The 24,760-nt window shown below is 55.7% G+C and overlaps 1 protein-coding gene across 2 annotated transcripts in view; it reads right to left on the minus strand.

Annotated features, from left to right (window-relative positions):
• The window catches only part of GRIK1 (glutamate ionotropic receptor kainate type subunit 1), a 215,120-nt gene that overhangs the window by 24,534 nt on the left and 165,826 nt on the right, over window positions 1-24,760 (minus strand). For both annotated transcript variants that reach the window (XM_071220170.1, XM_053916544.2), the window contains exons 8-13: window positions 21,478-21,585; window positions 13,829-13,942; window positions 12,040-12,243; window positions 11,161-11,384; window positions 5,868-5,986; window positions 1,901-2,118 (exon numbers count right to left, since the gene is read on the minus strand). In XM_071220170.1, the coding sequence (XP_071076271.1) occupies window positions 1,901-2,118; window positions 5,868-5,986; window positions 11,161-11,384; window positions 12,040-12,243; window positions 13,829-13,942; window positions 21,478-21,585 (987 nt within the window). The remainder of the gene's footprint in view (window positions 1-1,900; window positions 2,119-5,867; window positions 5,987-11,160; window positions 11,385-12,039; window positions 12,244-13,828; window positions 13,943-21,477; window positions 21,586-24,760) is intronic.

The following is a 24,760-nucleotide window of genomic DNA, read 5'->3' on the forward strand; positions in this document are numbered from 1 at the left end:
TCATGTCGGCGCTCACACCTGTGGGCCATGCAAGGTTGAGGTGGGACGGGCAGGCGCAGCACCCGGAGGGGGGCGAGGCCCTGAGCCAGGGACATGTGTGCGGCTGTCCCGATGGTCGTCCTGGACCTGCCCTCACGCGCTTTCCCCCGAGATGCTGGTTGCCTCATTTCCCGGTGACCCGAGAGGACCAGGGTCACTGGGAAATGGGGGCCCGCTCTGAAAGTGGGTGACAGTGGGCGACAGCAGCACTCCGAGCACCCGGGCGCCAGCACCCTGTCGTGCACATAGGAGTCATGGGAGCAGCAGCGCCGGCGTGGGGTGGGGGCCGTGAGGTGGGCACGCAGGGGGCACGCAGCGGCCTCTCCGGCGTCTGTTCCGAGCGGGAGGCGCCAGTGTCTTCCCTGCTTCCCCCTGCCCGTTTCCCGACGCGATGGAACTTCCTGGTGTTGGTGGACAAGCCCAGTCAGCACAGATATTCTTCCGACATGCCCGGTTCCACCCTGGCAGCGTCCCTCTGTCCTGTCCGCCCTGCAGGTGACTCTCCCGGTTTCTGACAAGTGTCGTGATGAGTCACTAGCTGGGGATAGCTCAGCTCTCTTCACACCATCGATTTCGGAGCAGTCCGAGCTTTCAGAAGCTCGGCCAGCCGTGGAGTTGATGTCACTTGTACTTAAAACACTTGTCTGGGGGAGAAACCGTCACCGCGCTTCACATTAATTACATCAGTGACAGATTTCTTAAAATGAAAAAAAATGTTTAAGGATCATCTGTTTAACATAGACAAGAATCAAATCCTAATTTTTTTACCATATTCTGCTTTTCTATAAACCTCCTGGTGCAGTTCACTCTTAAAGGAAGTTTTTATGAATAACTGTTAAAACCAGGTTTCCCGCCCAGGTGACACCTATTGGGTGAGCTGATGCTGTTACACAAAGAAAACGTCCCCCTTCTCTTGCCCCTGGTGTTCTGTGTCTAAGGGTCCTCAGAAGTCTTCCCCACTCAGTCCTTGGTGACGACTGTTTCTGGCACTTTGGGTCTCTTGACAAAGGTGCATTTACAGTTTCTTTTGGTTACAACCGCTGTCTGCACCCCCCCGCCCCGACGTTTCTCACCATCACCGCGTAGAAGGATGTTCCTGCCCGTCTGTCAGGGACCAGGCATGTGACTCTGAACAGACAGTGCGGGCTGTGCCCTCACGCGCACAGCGAGAGGCCAAACTGGGTGATCTCGGAGGTGGCGTGCCGTCTCCAGCCCTCCCTGGATCCGTTAAAATCCCCTTTTCCCTGCGGGAGCGGCGGGATCTGAGACTCGGCGTTGCAAGTACTAGGGCTCATCCCACGAGCCGGCAGAGACCCGGGCGCTGACACCAGGGACTCGAACGTGGGCTGCAGCCCCCCCGGGCTCTCCCGAGGGCAAGTGCGGTGGCATACGGGGGCCCTGGGATGGCCTTGGTGTCACTTCTCCAAACCAACTCCCGTGGGGACACCCCACCGGTCCTGTTCCGTCCCACTAGGCACAGGACAGAAGGAACACTACTACAGCACTCACGGCCCCTGGCGGTCTGCCTTCCCGGGGAAGGTCTTTACTGGGGTTCTGAGCACGGGCGACCCATTCGTGGGTCTCGGACCGGGTTCAGAAAGCAGTTCTGTTTCTTGTTGTTTGTTTCTGGCCTAACAGCGAGGGAGGGTACGGCAGGTGCCGCGCCGCGGCACTGACCCGTGGGCCTGCGTGGTGCAGGGCACGGAGGGACCAGAGAAATGGCCGCGTGCCCACTGCGGGGAGCAGGGCTCCCTGGTGACTGGCCTGTGCCATGAAAACATGGCTGCCCAAACAGACCCGTTCCGTCCACCTGCCCCGGCCCCAGCACGCGTCCACCAAGGGTACCCCGTCGGTTCCCTACCTTGAAGAAGGCCATGGTGGACCCGTCCCGGACTGCCCCGTACTCGATCCTGGTCTGCTTTGCCAGGTCGTCCGCGGAGTCGATGGGCGAGTCCATCCTCTCCACTGTCAGGAAGGCGGCCAGGTTGGCCGTGTAGGATGAGATGACGATGAGGGTGAAAAACCACCATATGCCCCCGACGATCCTGGTGGACAGGGCCCTGGGCATCAGCTCCGACCCTGCGGGGGTCACACAGCGGGGGTCAGACAGGGTGGGCACGAAAGGGAAGGCACGACGCGACCTAGTCTGGGGAGGCTGCGCTTTTGTGACATCGAGATTGTGGATCCATCCTTAGAGAGAGGACTTGCTCTCTAGGGTGTTGGTAAAATTAGAGGATTTTTTTTAAGAAAATGAAGCTCAGTTTGCATGGTCTTTTATCACCCATCCCTGCTGTGCCTCAAGTGTGACGTGCTGACATGGATAGTCCCAACCCCGAGGTCATCTGCGTCCACGATTTGTAGAGTTAGTTTAGCCTCTTAGTTTGGCTGACAAGTCGATCCCCACTCCTGGCCTTTTACCACTGTTGAACGCACATCCTAGTGTGGAAGGACAAGGCTCCAGGCCTTGGCACGGCCGTGCTGGCTTCGCTGTACTGATGTGTTCTGTTTCAAGTGAGCAGATGTGAGAGCCTTCCACTGGCAAGCGTGTCCTGCCACCCCTGTGTGCACCTCCATGGGCACTGGGGTCTCACAAATCTGGTCAGAGAGGGCACAGGCGGACTCGGGAGTCGATGAATCAATTTTTATTGTTTTATGTTAGTTTTACAGTCAAAATTATTTTTTCTAATTATTTGATTGAAGAAATATATTCACTGAAAAGGCATAGTTTTGTCCTTACACTAAGTATTACTTCTTAGTTTTAAAGACTGGCTGTTTCCCAGGTGAAAGGGGCCCGTCCTGGTGAAGGCGCACATTTTGGAGACCTCAGGTGACTCCTGACTGTTTACGAAAGAACAGACAGAGTCACTTGAAGTGTTTACCCAGAAAGCCTTTCTCCTTAAAGACAGGGCATGCAGGCTACGCTCACAGAGAGGACAGACAGCTGTGATAATTCTCAAGCTCGAAACATTTGGTCAGATGGGGCTGCGGGAGCCTCGCAAACCCAGGAGGAGAATTACAAGGGGCAGGAGGGGTACACGCAGAGCTCACTCCAGTGACACCTGTGCAGGGGGGGCGGGTTGGCTCATCTGCTTGCCCGGAATTCACTGTTGGTTCTGTACTTCACATTTCCTCCATGACCTTGGAGGCAGAACAGAGTTTATGTGACCATTTAAAACACTCGAAGTTTAAGAATCCAAAGGGTTAAGTACAGCAGGTGAAATATCTCATCTGAAGAATTCTTTCACTGTTCTGATTGTGTGTTTCAAAGTTTCGTAGTTAATGGTTTAAGAGAGAGAAGGAAATTGGAGTTTAGCTATCTACCAATAAATGAATTAGGCTCACGTTTAATCTATGAACAGATACACATATTGCTCATGTAATCAAAAGCAGCCTCAGGCTCTTGGTGAGCAGATCAAGGTGGACAGAGGCTTTGAATTCACAGATATGTTCTCGTGCTATGAGTAAGGTTTGTGCTTTATTCTCTTTAATGAGGTAAAAGGCTTCCCTGCGCTTCTGATTCCTTCCTTTGTTTTTCTGTTATTTGGATTTGGCTGTGTAATATCGCTGAGATTCATAACCGTTTCCACTGAGCCGCCTCCCGAGGCTTTGGTGAGACAGTTTGTTCCTGTTGTTTCAATCTTGCGGTTTAATGGGATTCTTGAGCCTGTGGGTGTGTGTTTACTGCCCAAGGCCACTGCCTGTCCCCGCGCCTGATTGATCCAGCAGCCTTGTGGCGGTGTGAGACTCCTTTCGACCTGTAGTCGGTTATCATTAAAATGCCACTTATTTCATAAAACAGCCACGGGACAGAGTATTTTTTCTCAGCTTGTAGGTACGGATTTTCTGCTGTAACTTCATCCTTTCGCTATTTGGATGTATTAATAAAACAATATGGTTTTAGGTTTACTACTTGAGTAAGTAGAACTATATGACAGTAAAACTAGATGGATGGATAACCAACTGACACGTAATAAAAGTAATATAAATTCTCCTCTCCCACACTTAAAATGTTACATGTTTACACTTTTGGCTAAAACAGTCTTGGAAATATAGAAGTAATTAGCAGAAAACCACTCAGATACATTTTACGCCCTTGGTAGAGGGTGTGCGTACGTTTCTTGACATTTCATCGTGTTCCTTATTGTCACACAGTTTTTGACTTCCATCACTCTTAACATCCACTGACGTGCTCAGAAACAGCTTCCCCAGTGGGGACGGTTTGTCTGCGTTCAGAGCTTGGGAGGGCGATGTTACGGAGACAGTAAATGCTGAGTGGACATCACTGTAAAGTACCTGGGACGCGAGAGGGCACTAGCTGGCGTCTCTGGGGGCCGTTCCTGGCCGGTGTCACAGCCACTCCTGGGGCAGACGTTGCCCAGGCTCTGACCCTCCTGCTCAGTCAGGAATCGAGGGGGCGGGCCGCCCATGGACGACAGGGACAGGCTCTGCAGCGGGACAGCACAGCAGTGGGTGCAGAGGTGAGCTGGCCGGCCCAACGCCGCGTGTGAGGACAGACAGACCAGCAGCCACCAGCACCGCAGGTCTCACACGGCGGTGTGTGTGTCACCTGGTAATGTTTCTCAGCTTCTCGAAGAACAAGCAGAGTCTCGTTGGGGCCGACTGCCACGTACCCACGGTATCGGTCACCGGTGGGCCGTGGTGAACTCCAAACCGGTAGAAGAGGAAAGAGAAGTTTGGGGGGCGGGCGCCCACATGTGACAGGGCAGTCACAGTGCTGTGCGCACTCTGGGACACCCTGGGCTGTGACTTTCTATCTGGTGGCACCGGACGAGAAGCAGAGGGAAGGGGCGTCCCCTTCACACTCTGAAAGTTCCTGCTCGCTGGCTAAAGGCCCTGGAAAGCAGGTGCCCTGGCACAGCAGGGTGTGGCTTCAGTGGGGTTTCGGGCAGCATCTGTAGCCCTGCTCGCTAAAGAAACCAGGGGCTGGGTGTGCGCCTGCTCGGCAGCGCCCGCGGAAACTCTGCCGAGGTGCACGGTGAGAAGATTTGGTGTTTCCGCTTTGGAGAAGCTTGTTCTCCCCTGTGGCTTGTGGAAGTGTGATACAGACATTTCACGTCCTGCAACAGCCCCTCACGGCTCAGCCCCAGGTCACACGCACGGTCAGCAGCCCCCCAGCTGAGTGCCCCTTCGCCACCTCACTTGCAGGTCACTGTCAAAGCGGCAGAGGTTTGAAACAGCAGCTCTGTGACTCACGATTTTCTTGGGGTAATGCGTTTCATCCAGGGGAGGATTCTCTACACTGCACGCTTGTAGTCAAAGCTGAGGAAAGTCTACAAACAGCTAGATTTCTCCAAAGCTTAAAACAACTCACTCCTCCCTGCTCAACAAAATCAAAAGCCCCCACGTTATCAAACGTGTAAAATATATTGCATTCATTTCTGTGGCTGGAGTTCTAACCCCCCAGCCCCTGTACTTTCCCATCGCTATGGTTACCAGGTAAGTAGCTGATGGCTTAGGAAGAGTGAAGTCAGCTTAATTTTCAAAGGAACCCCATTCCATTCTGTGGTTTGGAAAGGAAAAGGTGCGACCTCCCTCTGTGCAGGCTGGTAAGCAGTTCTGGGCGCACGTTCAACTCCCCTCTAGGAAAGTTTGTATTCATTGCCTGACAGCAGCCCCACCTCAGACACACAGCAAAGTCCCACCGAGGCCCCTTCCTGTCTCTGCCGTGTTAGAATGGCCTAGGAAGCCAGGCTCCATGTTTCTGAATTCCTGAGGTGGCCTGACCCTCTGCTCCCCGGTGGGGTTTACCAGCGCGGGAGGCCGTCCGCAGACCATGGGGGGTGGGGCAGGGCGGGCGGCCGAGGTACCTTGCTGCATGAGAGCTCCAACTCCGAACCAGAAACTGTTCAGTAACGTGAAATCGTTCTCCACCACGTCCGAGTTGGGGTTGCAGGGGTGCGGGTTGTGCCACTCGTAGGGGGTGAACCTGCAGCAGCCAACAGAGACGGCTGGTCAGCGTCAGAGAGAGACCCCGCTGGACAGTGCAGAACTCCCAGCATGTAACGCGGAAAGCCCAGAGCCCGGACCGGAGGCCACAGTCGCAGACGACGGGCTTTGGCGGGGAAACTGCAAAGGGGGCTTAGATGAGACATTTACCAAACTCACTTCCAGGTCCTCGGGTCTCTGTGTCCCGGATTCTACCGAGTTCTGACTCATTTTCACTTCACTGGGCAGCTAACGGACAGGGAAGAAAGGGTCACTCATCCCGAGTGTTCACCCCGAGGGGCGGCGAAGCCAACGACACGCTCTCGTTGCACCTCCCGCGCTGTCTAGACACCGAGCTGCGGGAGGCACGCGAACGAGGCGTGACGGCCCCCAAGGGGCACCTGTGGGCAGAAGTGGGAAGGGACGTCTGTGGCCTAGTGACTTCGTGATGCATCCAGGGAGCCACAAGGCTGGACAGAGTCACTGGCCGAAAAGTTCGGGGGTTGGAGTGCACTAGCATTTGGGGGCCGTCTGTGGAAACAAGATCACAACCCTTAAATGAAGAGCCAGGTTTACACTTTGGAGTGACCCCCCCGGGCACAGGGTCATTACGGCCAACCCCACAGTGTGCCGAACTGGGCAGCTTCAGGTTCCCGGCCCCTCCTTGTTTTCAAGTTAACTCTGTCCAGGGTGACGCGCTGTGGCCGCTTGCTCGCCAGCCCTAGGCAGGAAGTCGGCCTTGCTCACGTCGCTTACCATCTCTGGCCTGTTTCCTGGTCTGTAAGGAAGAAGGAATCCAGGTATTTATGAAGTGTGTTAGAATAAAAGTCTGGGAACTTCATAAGGTTTTGGATTTTTCTCTATTTTCTAAGCATCTGTCTGACTTCCACAGCCCAGAGAACGTCCCTGCTTAGTGGTTATTTTTTGGGTTATCTTGCCAAGGGGCTCTTATTTTTCCAAAGAGACCTTAGCAGATGCTCCACAGAGTGACACAAGGATGATTTAAAATGCGGTTTGCAGCATGGGCAGCTTCGCCACGTGCCACTGCGTCCCTGACAAACAAGCAGGTATGTTGGACTAACGCCGATACGCCACCACGCCAAGGGGGACAATGGCGTGTCCTGCAGCCTCAAGGCGAATGGCGGCCGGTGGGACACTGGGGGACAACCCCTTGTCGACAGCCAGAGGCAGGGCGTGCAGGGCATCCCACACGAGGACTCGGGCAAACGGTCCCTCCCAGCGAAAAGCCATTGCCAAGCCTGGAGGCTCCTCCTGGAGGTGCAGCGATTCCTCACCGAGCCTTGGGGGGAGGGCGGGCCTCACGGCTTCTGCCGCAATGGGACCCGACCCCCAGCCCCTCCCCCACCGCCGCAGTGCACACAGGGACGCTCCCGCGAAGCTCACACCACATCACGCCCGTGCGATTAATGGCTGTTTCAGCAACGTAGTTACGTTGTGCACCTACACGCCCTCACGAGCAGACCAGTTGGCTGAGCTGCAGAAACGAGCACCAGTGCTGACGACCCTGCGAATCGCGGCGACGCGGAGCGGAGATGCCGTCGCTGCCGCCCGTGCAGCCGTTTAAGCACAGTAGCTGCAACGGATTGGGAGGTTTGCGCGTCCGAGAGGAGCGGTCCTCCCGAGCCGACCGCGGGACGCGGCAGCTGCCCGCCGGCATCCTCATTTCCTGCCCACGGCAGCTCGATGGGCGGGCTCACCGCTGTGCTGGCAGAACGCTGCTTTGAGCTGGGCCTTTTTCAGTATTCAGACTTCGCAGGTCTAAGCAAACAATTTATCCGACTTTCAGAGGCACAAGGGACAGCTGTCTGAACAGCAGCGAGACTCCGCCTGCTCTGCGGAGATCGAGGGCTCTTTCTCTCCCAGGCTCTCGAGTGGCATGCGGCCGCGTGGACTGAGGGATTTCACATGACCACAGAATGCTGTCCTTTTAGATGTGGGTTTCTCGTTTGCAAAGCACCTGCCTGTGGCCTGGATGTAAGCATTTCAGCTCAGAACCCCTAATGTCGGCAGGGAGACTGGTGGGTCAGCACGTCTGGGGAAAGGGCCATGTCCGACCTTCACCAACGACATTTCGAAGCTGCTGGCCCCGTTGCTCCTGGCCTTCAGCGAGACAACAGAGAAAGGGGTGCACGTGCTTAGAATCTGTCGAAACTGCCTAAAAAGTGGTCGCGTTGTGTTCAAATGTGGATTCAGTGTGAGAGTTCGGTCACAGGAGCCAGCTTCCACTTGCACGGAGACTGAAATGGTGACCATGCCGAGGGACCTCTGGTGAGGAGCCCCCACGATGGCTGAGCACGGAAATCGGGCGTCCACGAGCACAGCAAGCCGCTCGCCCGTCTTTTAAAGAGAGGAAGCTCTCTGAACTTCTAATGAAACAGCTGGCAACGGTTTTCTTGTTTTTCTTTTATTGGCCAGGTATTAACTTAAAAACTGTTTATTTTTAAGGAGACAAACATTATATGTTATAAATCGTATAGAGCGGCAGTATATCTGGATTTTTAGTCTATTTAAATTGTGTGATCACGATAGACCTAATTTCTGGCCTTAAATATTTTTCAGAAGACAGCGTGAAAAGACACCCAGCACAGAAGGAGCCGCTGGTGTAGCCTGTGCCAAGACGGAGCACCTGGAACTTTACATGGTTTCCTTTAGTTTGTGCCGTGGAGGTTGAATGTCCCAAATTCAGCTCAGTTTAGGAAATGATTTTTAGGTGTCTCATGAGCCTGTTGGCCCACGTGCAGTGACAGGCTTTATTTTCCCCTCGAAAAGGACATGAAGGGTCCTCTGAACACAAAGGCAAAGCCTCTCTAGTCAGAGAGGTGGTCCCAAGGAAGCTTCCCCACCTCTGCGTCAGCACCAGCTTTGCAAACCATGAAGCTGGTCACAGGAGCCACCATTTCACATCTGAGCTGACCGTGCAGGGTGGCCAAGTTCATGGTCTGAGGCTGTGACTGTGGTGGAAGGTAAAGGCGACCTGCATGGCCTCTGAAATCTGCCGAGCGGCTTCCTGGGGGGAGGCGGGAGAGGAGTCAGACGGGAGGGGCAGCGGGACACAGTGGGAGTGGACGCCAGGACAGGGCGGCCTCTGTCTGCCACCGCTGCAGTCCCCAGTCTGCGTTTGTGCAGATGCCCCACCCCCCGAGACCTGAGAGGAGAGGCGGCATGGAGCAGTCAGGGAGCCATGCTGTTTGGGGGAGGCCGCTTCCCACCAGCGACTGAATGCCGTCACAGAGTGTGGGGCCACCGGGAGCTCGTGGGGCAGCAGAGAGAATGTGGCAGGAGAGCTGTTGTACATCACACCGTGCGGACACATTCTGACCGCAGCACTCGGGCAGCTTAAAGGCACCGCTGGGGTCAAGGGACCCTCTGTGCTGGTGAGAGCTGTGGGTGCGGCTGAGGGGCTTGCCCTGCTGGCTGCGACCAGGCTGTGGGGCCAGCAGCGGGGTCCTCCCCTCGCCAGTGCGCCCCGGTGGGCTGCTTGCCTCTCGGTGGCCCTGAGGGTGTCACTGACTGTCCATGGCTTCCCCCACTACCCCGGTGTGGGGCCCAGAACAGAGACAGGGAGCAAGAGCCAGCACATGATTTCTGTTTGCTGTCGGAGGTTCGTCACCTTGGTGCTGTCACTAGATAAGCGGCCCTTCCAGGGCTGCACGGGTCCTGTTCAGGGGCTGATCAGGAGGAACGCGTGCCCAGCAGCAAGCGAGCGAGTGACCTGTCGCTGGAAATCTGACATTCAGAACGTCTTCAGTTGTGGACAGCACGGCCTCTCGGCACTGGGGGTCACTCCTGGTTGTGGGGCGCGTCCAGTGCCGTGGGGTGGGGAGCAGCTTCCCTGGGAGCCACCCACTGGACACTGGACACCAGGACCCGCCTTGTCCTCAGCTGTGACCTCCAAAACGTGGCTCCTGAACCTGGTCAGCTGTTTCCCCAGGAGGCAAAACCTCTCCTCGTCCAGAGCCAACGACTCACAGTCCCAGCCATCAGACGGCACCATTACTGCCCGTATGTATTGTCAACGTGTGATACTCTGAGAGGACACGGGTGGAAGCAGAGCTTTGGTCATCATTCGGATGGACTTTAACATTCGGCTGAACCCTAGAACACAGCCTGGGGCCGGGCGATGGTGCGCTGTGACGGGTGTGGAGAAAACGCACTTCAGGTTGCCTGCGTGCACACCCGCGAGCGGGGGCCCCCACGTCACTAGTTCGGCTGCGTCTGCCCTTCCAGCCGGGGTTGTTTTCCTAACCTTTCTTTCTAATTACACCAGGGAGAGAGTTACCTGGCATTAATCAAAACCAGACAGTGAACAATGATATGGAGTGAGCGTGAAGAAACATTTCTCTTAGACATTCCTGGAGGGAAAACAAAAATTGATTAGGGAAAAGTTCACTGAGTTCTGCTGCAAGATAAAAAAAGATTGGAAACGAGTAGGGGACACACAAAAGCAATGACTATTTTTTACAGGGTTCATCTACGGGTGTCAAATGTGAAAGTCAGCAGAAAGATTAAGTAGCAGTCTTAAATTCGGCGTTGGAGGCATTTAGGAAATGTAATCTACCGAAAGGTGTAAAACCCCGGGAAGAGCTGCGTGAGCAGAACGGCCAAGCGCAGCGCCACCTCGGGAAATGAACCTGCAGGGCCTCCAGGCTCTGAATGCAAGTGGCATCCCTGTCATGGTGACTTCTGGAACTCCCTCACCTCTCTGATGTTTTTAAAATAGATTTTACAAACATTTTCAAGTATTTTTCTTTGTTCCTGAGAATTTCACAACCTTATCTGCTACAATAACCCCTAGCTAACATTTTCTGCTTTGCTTAATGGAACACCCCAGGCACGAACACACGGGCACGGCTGTGCTCTTGTTGAAATGTTTCAGCTTTATTCCTGGGAAATGTATAAATCACCATTCTGTCTCGCTTCAAATACTGATAGAATTTATGTAAAATTACTTTCTTACTGTCTTTCAAAAGCACCTTTGTGGAGAGCTAGAAGGTATCCAGTCACAGAGGGGCTTTGATGAGGGGAGGCCTGACAGAACTAGGCAAAACCGAAAGGCCACTTCCAAGTCCTTAGCCCGCGCCTGCCTCTCCAGCACACAGGCGGCCTGGAGACCAGCCACGCCCAGCGCTGCGGCCTGGCGGCTCTCGCACTCACCTCGCGACCACAAAGAGCACACAGCTGACCCCCAGGCAGGCCAAGAGCACGTACATCCAGATGTCGGGAGACAGGGGGTTGAGGAAGGAGAAGACGCCCGGGTTGGTGCCGTTGGGCTTCCGGTAGAGGATGCTGATGCCCAGGGTCATGAAGGGCTTGGAGAAGTCGATGGCGGTCTCCCGCACGTACGTGATGGTCAGAGGAGCCACTGCCAGGTCCGCCCTCTGCAAGAGCAAGTTTGAGGTCACTGTCTCGGCATCCGGCTTCCCGTCAGAAGTCTGGCCTGACCCTTGATCCTCCCGACCCTTAGCCTCAACCCCACGCTTGCCACTTGAGAAGCCCCTGCAACACCCGGCTCTAGTGGAACAAGGGCTGATTCACACGGCTGTGTTTACGAGTGTGTGTCTTCTAGGAGCCAGAACCCAGAGGGAGGAAATGTGCACAGGCAGGCAGGCCCAGACGTACATGCATTCTGGAACGAAAGGGAAGAGAAAGTGGCAGAATGGAGTCTTTTACGAGAGCACCCAAGAAAGGCGTGGACAGGCAGCTTGGCCACCGTATCAGCTGACGAGACGAGACGGCTCTGAGCCGCAGACTCTGGGGCTCTTTCTGTGACTTAGAGTCACTGGGCTGTGTTCCCCAGTGGGAAGGACGCCCCCACGTTCCTATCTTCTGTCTCTGTCCTCACTGGCCCTCCTAAGAAAGCACACAGCGTTTCCAGGCTGTTTTCTCCTACTTTAAAACCGATCGTATGATTCAGAGAAGCTGAAGTATTTCTTCTGACTCTGACTCCACCGTTTTTCTCTCTTCTTTTACTGCTCAGTGTGCACTTTTTCCGGGTACCCGAACACCACCTGCCGGGGCTGCACACTTGCTTACGTGGTCTATGAGTTCTTTGACCATTCCGTTCCACTCTCCTCTGTCGTTCTGCGCTCCGTATTTGCCGTCGGGGACGAGCCTGATGTCATAGATGAAACCCAGAATGTTCGACAACTCCTTCAGAAGGTCCAGGCAATACCCTTCAAACCTGTCGTTCCCGTAGAGGGGCGTGTCCGACTTCCTGTACATCACGTAGGGCTCTTCCTGCACGAGACAAACCACAGGTGAGAGCCCCGTGGTGATGGAGGCAGAATCACTTCCATGAGCGCCATCCACAGCCGGGAGCTGTGATGTGCTGGACCGTGAGTGCCAGAGTCAACCCCTCCCCTTCCTGCTGCTGCCGGGCGCGTCAGCCCGACGCTCTGCACTGCAGAAAGCTGCATGTGGCATCCCCCCTCCTCTCTCCCTATCGGCACCTGAGAAATGGTGCCATAGAGACTCGGCCATGCTTCTGCTGGGGCCTGACTGAGGGGGCAGGGGACAGGTGTCTGGACGTCTGGCCATCTGGCTGCAGCTGTCCCCACTCGCAGACTTCTTTGCATGACCCGCCCTCCCTCTCGGCTTCTAAGAGCTTCACCTGCTAACACAAGGTGAATCAAAATCAGTAGTAGGAAGTTTGAAGAACTACTGAATATTCGTACTTCTTACCTCTCAGCTAAGTTTCATCTCAGATTCACTCTTTGCTTTATCATCTACCTCTTTCGGGTTGGTTTCCTGCAGGGCGTCTTATTCAAGGACTGTTTCTATGTCGTTTCATCATCCGCTTCACTTTCTTAATTGAGCTCACCTGAAATCTCACCGCTGACAATTCTTTGCTTATACACTTAAATGACAAATCTTCTATTTTGTGAGCAATGGGCATTTTCTTACTACCATGTATGAGAACCTTCATTCTCACTTGACTGAAGTTTTGTTTGATTTTATAAAATTCCGTCAGTTGCTACACTACTGACATAACCTCTTACTTCTCATTCATTGTGCATTTTCCTCAGGCATCTACCGCCCGTTGAGGTCTGTCCTCAGACGGACAGACAGAGGAAACCGTGCTTCTGTGAGGCAGTGGCAGAGAGACGGGTGTTATTGTGGATGAACCAGTGGCAGAGGCTGGCGGTTTCACAAGTAAACTGGTCTGACATTAGGGACTGAGCCACATAAAGCAGGGACATTGGAGACTGAGGGTTTCAGACGTGGTCACTTGGGTTAGGGCCGGGAAAGGGGGCCGGGAGTCCCTGAGCATGCCCAGTGGCCGGCCAGGTGTGCAGTCGGGGCTCCCCCAGGAAGCGGGAGGCACCCTAACCTGGGTGTTGGAAGAGGGGTTGAGAAAGGGGCCGTTTACTGCGGAGCGATGGAGGTGAGACCAGAGGCCAGGGACTGGCCTTACTGGGAAGCGGTGCCACTCAGGCCGAGGCGACAGCGGCAAGTGCGCTTCTGGTGCCCAGACAGCTGTGTGGAAGCTGGGCCGCCGAGGGGACAGGGGCTGAGATCAGGGACACTTCTGACCCAGCAGGTGGAAGCAGGGGAAGAAATCCCCCTCCATCTCTCTCTGTCCCACCCTCCCGGCCTCTCATTGGAGCCCCTTGCGGTTGGGGCCAGAGGGGCGGGCAGAGGGGCGGGGCGGGGCTGCAGGGTTCAGAGGTGCACACGTGTGCCTCCAGGGTCCAGACAGAACTGGGCCTTCATGGGCGGAGTCCTCTGCCCAGACGGTCGGCTGAGGAGCCCTTCGAGTTCTGGCGGGGGTCAGGGTGAGGGGACTCCCGACGAGATGCCTGGTTCCGCGCAGCCCACTTACCAGGATGGTGGTGACGATGAGCGTCCTGTTGGCCAGTGAGTCGGTGACATTGCGGGACCCGTCTTTGTTGCTGTCCGTCATGTTGAGCCCGCGGTTGGAGTTCCACATGCCGATCTGCACAGAGCACAGCGATCAGAGGCTGCGGCTGTGGGGCGATGCCCACTCTAAGGAGCCACCCGTGTCCCGGTAAGGGACGGGGCGCTCAGAGTCTGGGGCCAGGACCCCAGGACGCCACAGTGCAAGCTGCTCACAGAGGGAAAACAAGGGACTGACGAGCGTGCAGATGGGACAGGGGGCATCTGGGCTGCTTGGGGCGGAGCGTGGGGAGTCTTCTTGTTGTGAATTTATTAAAAAATACTACTTTTTAAATGAAGAACTCTTTTCTTCCCACGAGCATCGGATTTTCTCCCAATACGCACTTGTCGATCACCTGCTCACGGCCTGCATGGCGCTCAGCATCAGAGGCCGAGGCAGTGGGCGCAGCAGGTGGAAGCGCGCCCTCGCAGGGCTTGCGGCCCATCGATAGGAAGCTTGCATCGCCCAAGCGGGGCTGGCAGTGCCTTGCGGGTTCATGGGAGGGGGCAGTGGGTGGTGGGGGAGCGGGCATCTAAAGAAGAGAGGCAGGTGGAAGGAAGGCTGGCTGAGTGTAGGCTAAGCCCTGGGCTTCTCTGCACTGAGGAGCCAGTGCCAGCATGAGGGGCCCCGGGGACGCTGGTAGGAACATTTGTCCCTCTACTCTCAACCTCTCTCCTGTTACTCCTCTGTGTACCTGTCTTGTCCGTCCACTTGACCATGAACTCCTTCCGTGAGGGTATTCACGTTTACTGCTCACTGATCTTTGCATCACAGAGCCATCCCCACTGATGCGCGGCCAGGGAAGCACAGTGCTCTTTCAGATAAGAAGGACCACAGTGTCCTCCAGGCGCCATGTCTGCTAGGTTGTGAGGCCCACAGACAGCCACTGGTGTGCTCGGCCCTGGAGGAGCCGGGAGATGGGCCTCAGGGGCGGAATGACTGGTCTGCAGCTCCTGTTGGCCTCTCCGGCCAACCTGGTGAGCTGCGAGGCACGGACGGGCTCCCGAGCTGGGCAGTCCGCCGGCGGGGTGACCTCGGGCTCCCGGAGCCTGGGCGCCCTGACTGGGAAAAGCATGGCGGCTAAGGTGCGGGAAGGTGCTGCTTGGAGCTGCGCAGACGTGAGTCGGAGAGGGCAGCCCGAGGCGGCCCACAGCGTCCTCAAGCCTGCCTGTGTGAGAAGACATGAACTGTGCTTTTAAAGCTAGAAGCAGATCAGATAGAGGAGGTGTGAAGAGCAGGGACAGGGTCCGGGCAGACAGGGTGGGCCAGCACGGGTCCAAGACGTGCACTGGCCGGCGGGAGAGAGGGTGACCTCACAGAGACCTCAGTCCAGGTCCCAGCCTGGCGGCGTGCCAGCAGCGTGACCTTGGGGGAGGTGATCGACCCCGAGGACTCAGTGAGGTTGCACCCATGGGAAGGTCAGGCCTCCTCTTCCCTTTCCTGTTTCTCTGCTTTGATGTATGCCTGAACGCAGTGGCTGTAGGTTCACCAGGCCTGACAGACAGGAGCGGAACCTCGCTGAGGGGGCTTCCGGGACGCCCACGTGGGCACAGCAGGTGACCTGCTGGGGTGGCCAAAAAGTCCATCACACTTTTCCCCATGAAATTGAAGACATATTTTTCATTTTCACCCATAACTTTATTGATTCAGGTATTTTGAGTGTGTTGGCTGTCTCCTGCTATTGGCCTCTAGTGGGCAGAGGTCAGGGGTGCTGCTCAGCTTCTTCCCACGCGTGAGACCGCCCCGCCGCAGAGAATGACTTGGCAAAAGTGTCCATAGTGCCAAGAAAAGTCGCAAACCACTTCTGACACGTTCATCAGGCCCAGCAGCTCCTCCACACACTGTATGAGTCTTTCTTTGCACTTCAGTTGTGTTTTTACCTTTCTTGAAATCACAAAGTATAACATGCCCAAAATGTTGCATATCTTCTTCCATCTTCGGTATTAAAATGGCTGCACAAACATTCACCAATTTTGGTAAGTTTTTTTAATGCACGTTGATATGACAGCTGTCACAATACAACCTAACAAAATTGTTGTGGGTGAAATCAAAGATGACTAAGCACTACTGGAGCCACCGTACGGAAAACGTAGTGGACGCTTTGGCCGACCAGGGTCTCAGTTTCCCTGTTTCCTTCCCTCCGTAGCAAGGGGCTGTGGGCAAGGCGGAGGCCATCTGGGGGGTGGGGGCTGGAGGCAGCTCTGGCGTTGGAGAGTGTCGGGTCCTGCCCATGCAGAGGCCACTGGTGTAGAGCTGGGAGGCGGGACAGCCCCGGGGAAAGCCATTTCGTCTTTGCAGGACTGAGCGGGGCTCCTACCGCTTAGAACGTGCACATGTCTGCTAGTGCGAGAACCTCCAGTTTTCCCCGGGCTGGCTGAGACCCACAGAGGAGGGCAGCACTTTCTCCTCTCCCTCCTCACCCTCCGCCTCCTCCCACCACTCTCAGGTGGGGACTCTTGCTTCTAGGGCACAGACCTCAGCCAAACAGCCCCGGAGCCCATTGGTTTTCCCCCAGGCCCTGCTTTCGGAGGGAACAACTGACTTCTAGCTCTGTAAAAAGGGCATGTAACATTGTTCGTAATTGCAATGTCCCTGGTTATATTTTGTTTGCTTTTTTCGAATAAAAATAAAAAAATTAAAACAAAACAAAACAAAATTAAAAGGAAGCAGGATAAGCTGATAAACTTCAAAAAAAAAAAGGCATGTAAAATGGTCCTGGCCGTTCTTCTCATTAGACCTTGACTTAGGCACCGGGGAGAACGGCACCTGAGTTTTTGATTAAGTATTGAAGGGAAGGCGGACAAATGACCCTGTTTGGAGCCGAGTCATTGAGCAAGGGAACGTGTTCTCTTACCTCCTTCCTTTCCAACGCTGAGCCTGTGCTGAAAGGAGCTACACTAACATTTAGAAATGGCGATGGTGAACACCTCACGATGCCGCTGGCCTTCGGACACAAGCCTGAAGCTGCAGGCAGGTGCCCCCACGGCCCCTACTTCTGTCCACACCCTACTGAGGGCAGGAGGGCGGGCACCCTGTGGCTGCGTCCCGCTCGGCTGGCCCCAGAGCCCCATTCAGGACCAATTTCCTCCGTGAAATGAGGAAAAGGGTATTTTCCCTGCTGTCGGTGTGACAGCAGTTCCCTCACGTCTAGACCAGAAGGGCATGAGAACCTGGCCGAGGGCGGGCTGTCCCCGGGGCGTGGGCAGCACACACGCAGCGTGAATGACCTCAGCGGCCTCCTGCAGCTCAGGTCTTCTGCCAGTAGAATGTGTGTTCAACCGAGGTACGTAACTCTCTCTGCCTGTGAACGGAAGTGAGTGGACACATCACAGCCGAACATCTTCTGAGGCCCAGTTGCGCTGGGGGGGGTGGGAGTGGGGGGCTGGAGGTACCAGATGCCTAGACAGTTGGCCTTTTGGTCCTGTTCACGGACCTCGAACGCGTGTCTCCGGGAATTGGGGCCGCAGTTTCAAAACGCGCGGAAAACCCAGCAGCAGGAATCCACCCGAGAAGTAGCGGAGGGTGGGTCACTATGTAGGGACAGATGCCAGCTGCTGTGCTGGGTGGCCCCGTCTTCCTCTCTGTGACGGGCATGTGCTACCCAGGATGGTCACGGGGTGCGTGTCAGTGAGAGCCCAGGTGGCACTCAGCAACACCAGGAAGTTCAGGGAGTGACTGGTGTCTCTCCTCCAAACCCAGGCCGTGGTTCACACACACTCAGATCCCCACCTGCTGAGGGGACCGGTCGTGTGTCCAAACGATATTGAGTAAAAGGTTCATCTGGTTTCGAGTCGTGAGCCCTCTGACCGTGGATTCCAGGGACGCGCTTTGCCAAGACGGCAGGGTCTCCCTTTCGGGAGGCGCTTCAGTGAACTGTCCTGTTCAGTGAACTGTCAAGGGCCATCGTGGGGAGGGCTTTGGAACCTGAAAGTGTGGGGACCCTTCTCTCTGAGGGCCCTGCCTTGAAGGGGTTTGCCTGGGGTGGCCCCGTCACCGGCTGTTGCGGCTGTGTGGTTGTAGCACCACACGGCATGCACAGGACACACGGCTGCCGCAGGCGCGGTGGAGGGTCAGTGGGAAGCGGGGCGCTGAGGGTGGGGAGCTGGGCAGTGGGCTGGTTTCTGCAGCTCAGAGACAAGCAAACGCCCGTGCCCTCCCCTGCATGTCCTCTCGGAGCTTGGGTTCCGTCTGCTCGGGTGTTGGTTTGAACTGATTCCACACCAAGTGCCTGTGTCTCTGCTGGGTCAGCGTGATGCGCTTCTTCCTGGGAGCCAGGCAGGTTCGTCCAGGCTGGATCAGCGAGGAGACGGGACGCCTTCCGCTGAAGGTTAGAACAAGACGAGTGATCGTCACGGAGCTCACTGGTGCCTGACCCACCGACGATCAAAACAAGGGGACTAAAGCCAGGTCCCCCTTAAACTTGAAAGGAGGACAGTTCGAGCTTCCCTCCTGGTCCGGGAGCGCTACGCCGAGGGAGACAAGCTTTCTGACCACGGCAGACACTGTTCCCACTGTCTGTGATCCCCACACAGCTGTTGGAGCCAAACACCCTGCCGTCATTTAAGGTCTGTCTGGAGACCCCCAGATACCTTAGCAGGTCGTCGGAGAGAGGGAGGCAGTGAAGGAGCATGTCTGTACCCCCAGCACCTTTCTCTGATCCAGACGTTTTCCATGCCCAGCGTCTGCTCGCACGATAAACCTGCGCACACTCAGTGACCGTGCGACCCAGTGAGACCCACGGCAGGAGAGTGGGTGTGATGGCTCACTAGCGCCTCTCCCGTCTTTGTCGAGACGAGATGCGAAGCCGCTCACAGGGAGGGTGTCAGAGCCAGGCCCCGTTTGAGGGGCTCCCAGCCGCCCGGCCTCAGCCTGTCTGGTCCGATGCATTGAGTGGGTGGTGGTGTTCGTGCCCCTCAGGGCAAAAGGTTAGTGATTTGAGGCGGAATATAAGTAGACCAGCATGCACCTCTGTTGCGGTCATCCGCTTTGCATCCTAACAGGGGTGGCCCTGCCCGCGAGAAACAGAAGTGACCTCGGGGGAAAAATGAATCCGTCGCAAGCCTGTCTTGAGTTCCAGGGTCTGTGTGTTCAGCCAGCCTGTCCTCCCTGGGTAGCACCCCTCCTCTAACCTGCACCCGGAGAGCGAGCTGCAGGCCTGGTGGTCCTGCGGGGGGGGTGGGAGTTTCCTTGGAAATCGCACCCCCACACCCAGATTCCCTGCCGATTGTTTCTGAGGACAAGCCTTCTCTCACACTTCACAGAAGTGTTTAGACACCTCACCAGCAGCATTGGTTTTCTGAGGGAAAAATAAAAATAGCACTTAATTAAAATGGAACACGGAGCCCACGAGGTGTCATGGCCTGCGAGGGCTCCGCATCTCACTGCCCACCTGCTGCTTGGAAGGCGCCTGCCAGGGAACAGAGCCGGGGGAGCAGCAGGGGCAGCGGAGACGAGCCCTGTGCTCAGGCCCCACAAACGCTCCTCCTGCTCGGCCGTGCGGTGGCGGGACTTCCACGTCTCCTTCCATACACCGAGAACACGGCTTCCCTTTCTGGTGAATACGCACAGCTGGGCTGGAGTGCTGAGGCTCTTCATCACTCCTTGTGGAGGCCCGTTCAAGGCGTTCACACCAGTCACCATGCAGACACACGCCCACACGTGTGCACACTATTCCCACGCTGGAAGCACGCTTGATGACTCATCCTTTGATTATGGGCTTCCCCACAGTAGAAAGGGGGAAAATGGGCTTTCTGAAACCGTTTCCCTGTGGCTGGAGGGGCTGCCCCCTGGCTGGGCGTCCCCTCCCTCGGGGCAGAGGAGAGGACCTTCGGCCCCACCCCCTGGGGGCCTGATCAGTCTTCCCCTGACGGAGCCCAGTCTCCCGAAGAAAAAACAGCATTGGAAGCGAGGAGGAGGTGAGGGACAGATTGAGAGAAAGCTTTCATCTGGCTTGACTCTGCCTCTGCTGGAAGAGCCCCAAAGGAGTGTGCGTGCCGTGCAGTCACGGGCTGGGGAAACAGCAGAGGCTCATCTGCTCCGTCGCCTGCTGGAGCCACAGGACACGTCCTTCGTGGCCCTCCTCTCCCCTTCCGTTTTGAACGTTAAGAGACACGTGGAGACGGAGGGAAAGAGGCACGCACAGAGGAGCAGGTGCAAACACTGTCAGAGGCACGGAGTCCTTAGCAGGTGTTCTTTGTGCCCTCCAGCCCACATCCCACAGGGGCTGGGTGGCTGCTGTCAGAGCATGGGATCTGGGGGCGGGGGAGGGGGGAGGGAGGTGGGGGAGGGGGGGAAGACAGAGGAGAAGGAGGGCAGGAGGAGACACTGGCAGCAGTGCTGAAACGGGAACCCTGGGTGTGCAGCGTGCACCCACAGCGCTGCAGACTACTTCCCTCAGCACCGGTGCAGGTGCCGTTCTACCAGCCCGACCCCTGTGAGCGTCCCAGCTGACAGCCAGCAAAACAGAAATGGAAAGTTTGTATCGTTTTAAACGTCAACCCAAGTATCTCAGTGAAGTAACTGTTCCAAGACACACTCCTTTTCATTACGCATAGCTTCCTGACCACTTCAGCAAAGAGAAAAAATGTTAGGTTATAGAATTCTGTTGTTCACATGATTATTTGAGGGGTTCGAATATTTTTTTCTGTAAGTTTCTAAAGGGCAAAATCTTCACACGGTAAGTGTTAACTTTAAATTATAGTTGTGAATACTATAAAGTTGATATAATAAAATACAGTGACAAGCCACATCCTATTTAATTATTAAACTAAATAATTTATCTTTGAATTGCTGTAAATCAGGGGTGTCAAATTCATTTTCACCGGGGGCCACATCAGCCTTGCAGTTGCCTTCAAAGGGCTGAATGTAATTTTAACTCCTTAACAGTTAAGGAGTAGTTACATATATACAGTCCTAAAATTATTTCGGCCCTTTGCAGGCAACCATGAGACAGATGTGGCCCCTGGCGAAAATGAGTTTGACACCCCTGCTCTAAATAGTAACTAAAATGGAGTTTTAACCTTTGAGAGATTGAGAATTACAGCTACAATAATCCTGAAGTCAGAATCCAACATGAAAATACGTTTTGGGCAGACTTCCTCCTAAAATCAAGGGCACGAGGCTAGTTTGCTCCAGCAGCGACTTGGTGCGACTTCCTTTTGTCACCAATCTCAAACGCAGCGCCATCGAGATGAAATTCCGAGTGACCCTTGGGCACCGTCCCAAGAATAAATCGTTGGCAGCCTCTGATTTTTTAAGTCTGAACTTAATTTTTTTAAAAAAAATCCTTTGGGAAGTGGGGCTAATGACATGCACCAGAGGGTCACGTGCAAGCACCGGTGTGATCGCGCGTGGACGGAGCCCGCGCCCACACGGACGGACGTCATCACCACTGCTGACGACGTGCAGTCCGAGGACACGCCGGACAGCACCCACGCGCAGGGGGGGGAGCGAGCTGAATGCGGGTCCGCGAGTGCGGCCGAGGGCCGTTTTTCACGCCCTGCGTCGTATCCGCAGCGAACGTGCGTGGGCGCTGCACCTCACCCCGCTTTTGAGCTGGTCATGGGGGGGCTTACCTTTGCGGTCCCTTCCTCTTGGAGACTGATGATGTCCAGGTCGAAGTCCTTCCTCGAGCCGTCGGTTCTGTTGAAGGCGATGTGCCCGGTCAGGCCGTCCCACCGAGCCTGTGGAAAAGGGACGTGTCATTAGTGCACGTGTCACCGTCCGACGCCGGCCCACCGCGCTCCGCACATCCGTCTCGTAACTCGGCTGCGCCCTGGGCTGTAGGCCACGCTCCGCACTCTGTAAGCAGTGTGTTTATCTTGTCAGCTGCCCGGGCCTGACGTCAGGCCGCTCTGCGACAGTCGCAGTCCCAGAGGCCTGGGTGCACGCCTGCGTGTCCCACTGTCCGCATTGTCCATTCAGTCGGCCCGGCGACCACACAGAGTATGGGAGGTCACAGCATCCCACTGCCCACGGTCAGTCCAAAGCCCTTTCCAATAACGCCGTGTGGAAGCGCCTTCTATCTTTCCCTGTGGAAAGAATATGATTTGGCGATGTCGCTACGTTCTTAGGGTGCTTTCCAGCATGATTTAGGTCTTCCGATGTCACGTGGCCATTATATTCATTTCCCATGGCTTCTACAGCAAATGGTCATAAATTGGTGGCTTCAAACAATAGAAATGTGGTCTCTGTTTCGGAGGCCGGAGTAGAAGCTCAGAGTCAGTGCCACTGGGCGAATCCCAGCGCCAGCGGCGCAGCCAGGCCGGGCTCCCTGTGGAGCCTCTCCTCACCTTTCCTGCCGTCAGAAACAGTCCTTGTCCTGCGGCTGCGTCACTCCAGCCTCCGCCTCCTCTCCTGGGCCATCCTGCAGGGACCGCAGGCAGGGCGGGACCCCAGGAAAACCTCCCCGTCTCGTCTCAAAGCCCTTCATTGGACCATCCGGGCAGAGACCTTTGCCGCTTGAGGAAACAGGGACAGGTTTTGGGATGAGGCCACTATCAGTCTACACCACGTGCCAACCTCATCTTAGGAGCTAACGTCACACAGCCTGCCCTTCACAGAACTCACACCGGACATCCTTCGTTTCATTAGCTGAGAAACAGGGTCCCTGGAGGCTCAGTCTTTCAGCGACTTTTGGAAACCTCATCTCGTTTGGGTTGACTGACAAGTGAGGACAGAGGAGAACCCAGCCCTTTGCTTGCACTCGGCTGTTTCTTTTCCCTCCCGACTTTACCAAAGTCGGGGGCCGTGTGTCGGGCACACGACACACCTGCCTCCGGGTCCCCTGGGCCCTCTCGGATTTCAGCGTTTGATCGCTGCAGGGCTTTTGTGAGGTGTAAAGGGCACTTAGCTCTTACTACACAGAAGGTCTTTAACTCTTAATAAGTCTTTACAACGGCCTTGAGTTTTCTTTGTCCTGCCTGTCAGGATTCACGTGGGTCATCTGTTCTATATGCTCCTGTACTTTATTTATTTACTTTACACTTCATTCACTTATTTTTAGAGAGAGAGGAAGGGAGGGAGAGAGAAGGAGAGAAACATCAGGGCGTGGTTGCTTCTCACGAACCCCCTACTGGGGACCTGGCCTGCAACCCAGGCATGTGCCCTGCCTGGGAATCGAACCGGTGACCCTTTGGTTCGCAGGCCGGCGCTCAGTCCACTGAGCCACACCAGCCGGGGCATCTGTACTTCATTTTGTAAATCAACATCAGACTCGTTGTCCCCAAATATGACTTATCATCCCAGCTGTCTGGGAAGCTGGCACCTCACTGTGAGGACAGATCTGCATGCAGCCACAGGAGGGAGTCACATGGAGAGGAAGTTCTTATCCCAACCATGGGGCCCAAGAGTGAGCAAGAGAGTCCCACAGGACAGAACACGGGGGCTCAGAGGACATGAAGCCGGCACAGCCAAGACTCACAGCCCGAGGAAGAGCAGGAAACGCAGAATGAGCCGTGTGAGCTGTGGGTCCTCAGCGTGAGGGAGGGAAGGGATGCCGAGCTGTGCACGGGGAGGCGGGTGGACGCCTGTTTATAAGGGTGTGAGGAGTCCTGCCTGTTTGCCTGGACTTCGCTCTGTGGACGTTTGGGAGCCACCGGAGTGTTTTAAGTGTCGTGGGAAGCGTGCTCTCCAGGGAGAGGACAGCGTTGGCCGAACTGGGGAGGCTGCCCCCGAGCAGGGCGAGATCGTAGGCCCCGGGGGGCTTTTGGGCAGTCCTCATGGAATGAAACTTGTGCACACACTCCCACGTCGACAGGTGAGCACAGGACCAGCGTCACTGCGCGGTTCCCCGGCTTGACTACGTGCAAGGAAGGCATGCTGCAGCCGGGCGGACAGAGGCTCTTGCAGAAACCAGTACCCCTGAAGGTCTCCACGAAGAGTTTGCTGAGGGGTCCACCTGTTGTCCGGAACCGACCCTTGCTTCCTGACTGCTGTTCAGGCGGAAGGGACACTGTCCCTGACGAAGCCGCACCCGAGTGCAAACGAAGGTCAGCACGTGCAGCCTGTGCACTCACCTGAGACGGTGGTGTGAGCAGACGGCCTGTGACGCTGCCGAGCGCCAGCCCCAGCTTCAGGAAGTCTCGGCGTTTTCTACGGCCACCAGTCACCGCAGCTGTTGCCTTGGCTGAGACACAGGCGACTGCATTCTCTGCACTGGGACCAAGAACCCCAGTCCTGCCAAATGCAGGTAGGGGCCATCTGGCTCGTGTTTATGGACCTGGCACTGCTGTCTCTGACGTCTCCAGGCTAACATCTTCTACTCCGGTCCCTTCTTACTTCACTAGCCCAGGCTTCTCCATGGAGTGACGGGTGAAGTAAGAGTTGGTCACCCGCTGCTTTGGGGTTCTGGCCCCAGCCTGAGGGTGGACATGGCCTGTCTGAGACCTGGGCCCTGCGGACATCTCGATTGTGTTAGGGGTCTGGACAAAGTCAGTTTCCAGCCTCCTTCTTCAGGCTTTTAAAAATGCCCTTCTACCCGCCTCCCAGTCTGTCTGGAAGGAGGTAGTAATCTTCATTAAGTTCTGCAGGATTCTCTGAAAGCGTTTTCCTAAAGGCCACTTCTTCCTCGGGGGGTCACGCGGAGAGTCAGCCCGACGCCTGGTGCAGAGCTGATGGGCTCTCTGCGAACGTGCAGGCGGGGCGGCAGTTCCCCTTCACGCAGCACGGAGCTCGTAGCAGGGCCTCACAGCCCAGCTCAGCAATCCAGTTTCACTTCCACCAAGTGTCTATTGTGTCTCTGAGACTCGGTCGCATTGGCTTTCTTCTTTAATTTAGTGCTGCACTCACTGGCGAGGCATACTTCCCACTTTCTCTTGCTTCTCCTTGCTCACCCAAGTGGCCAAAAAGTTTTTTTTC

The sequence above is a fragment of the Desmodus rotundus genome, chromosome 2 (assembly GCF_022682495.2).
Source record: "Desmodus rotundus isolate HL8 chromosome 2, HLdesRot8A.1, whole genome shotgun sequence".
Taxonomy (NCBI): Eukaryota; Metazoa; Chordata; class Mammalia; order Chiroptera; family Phyllostomidae; genus Desmodus; species Desmodus rotundus.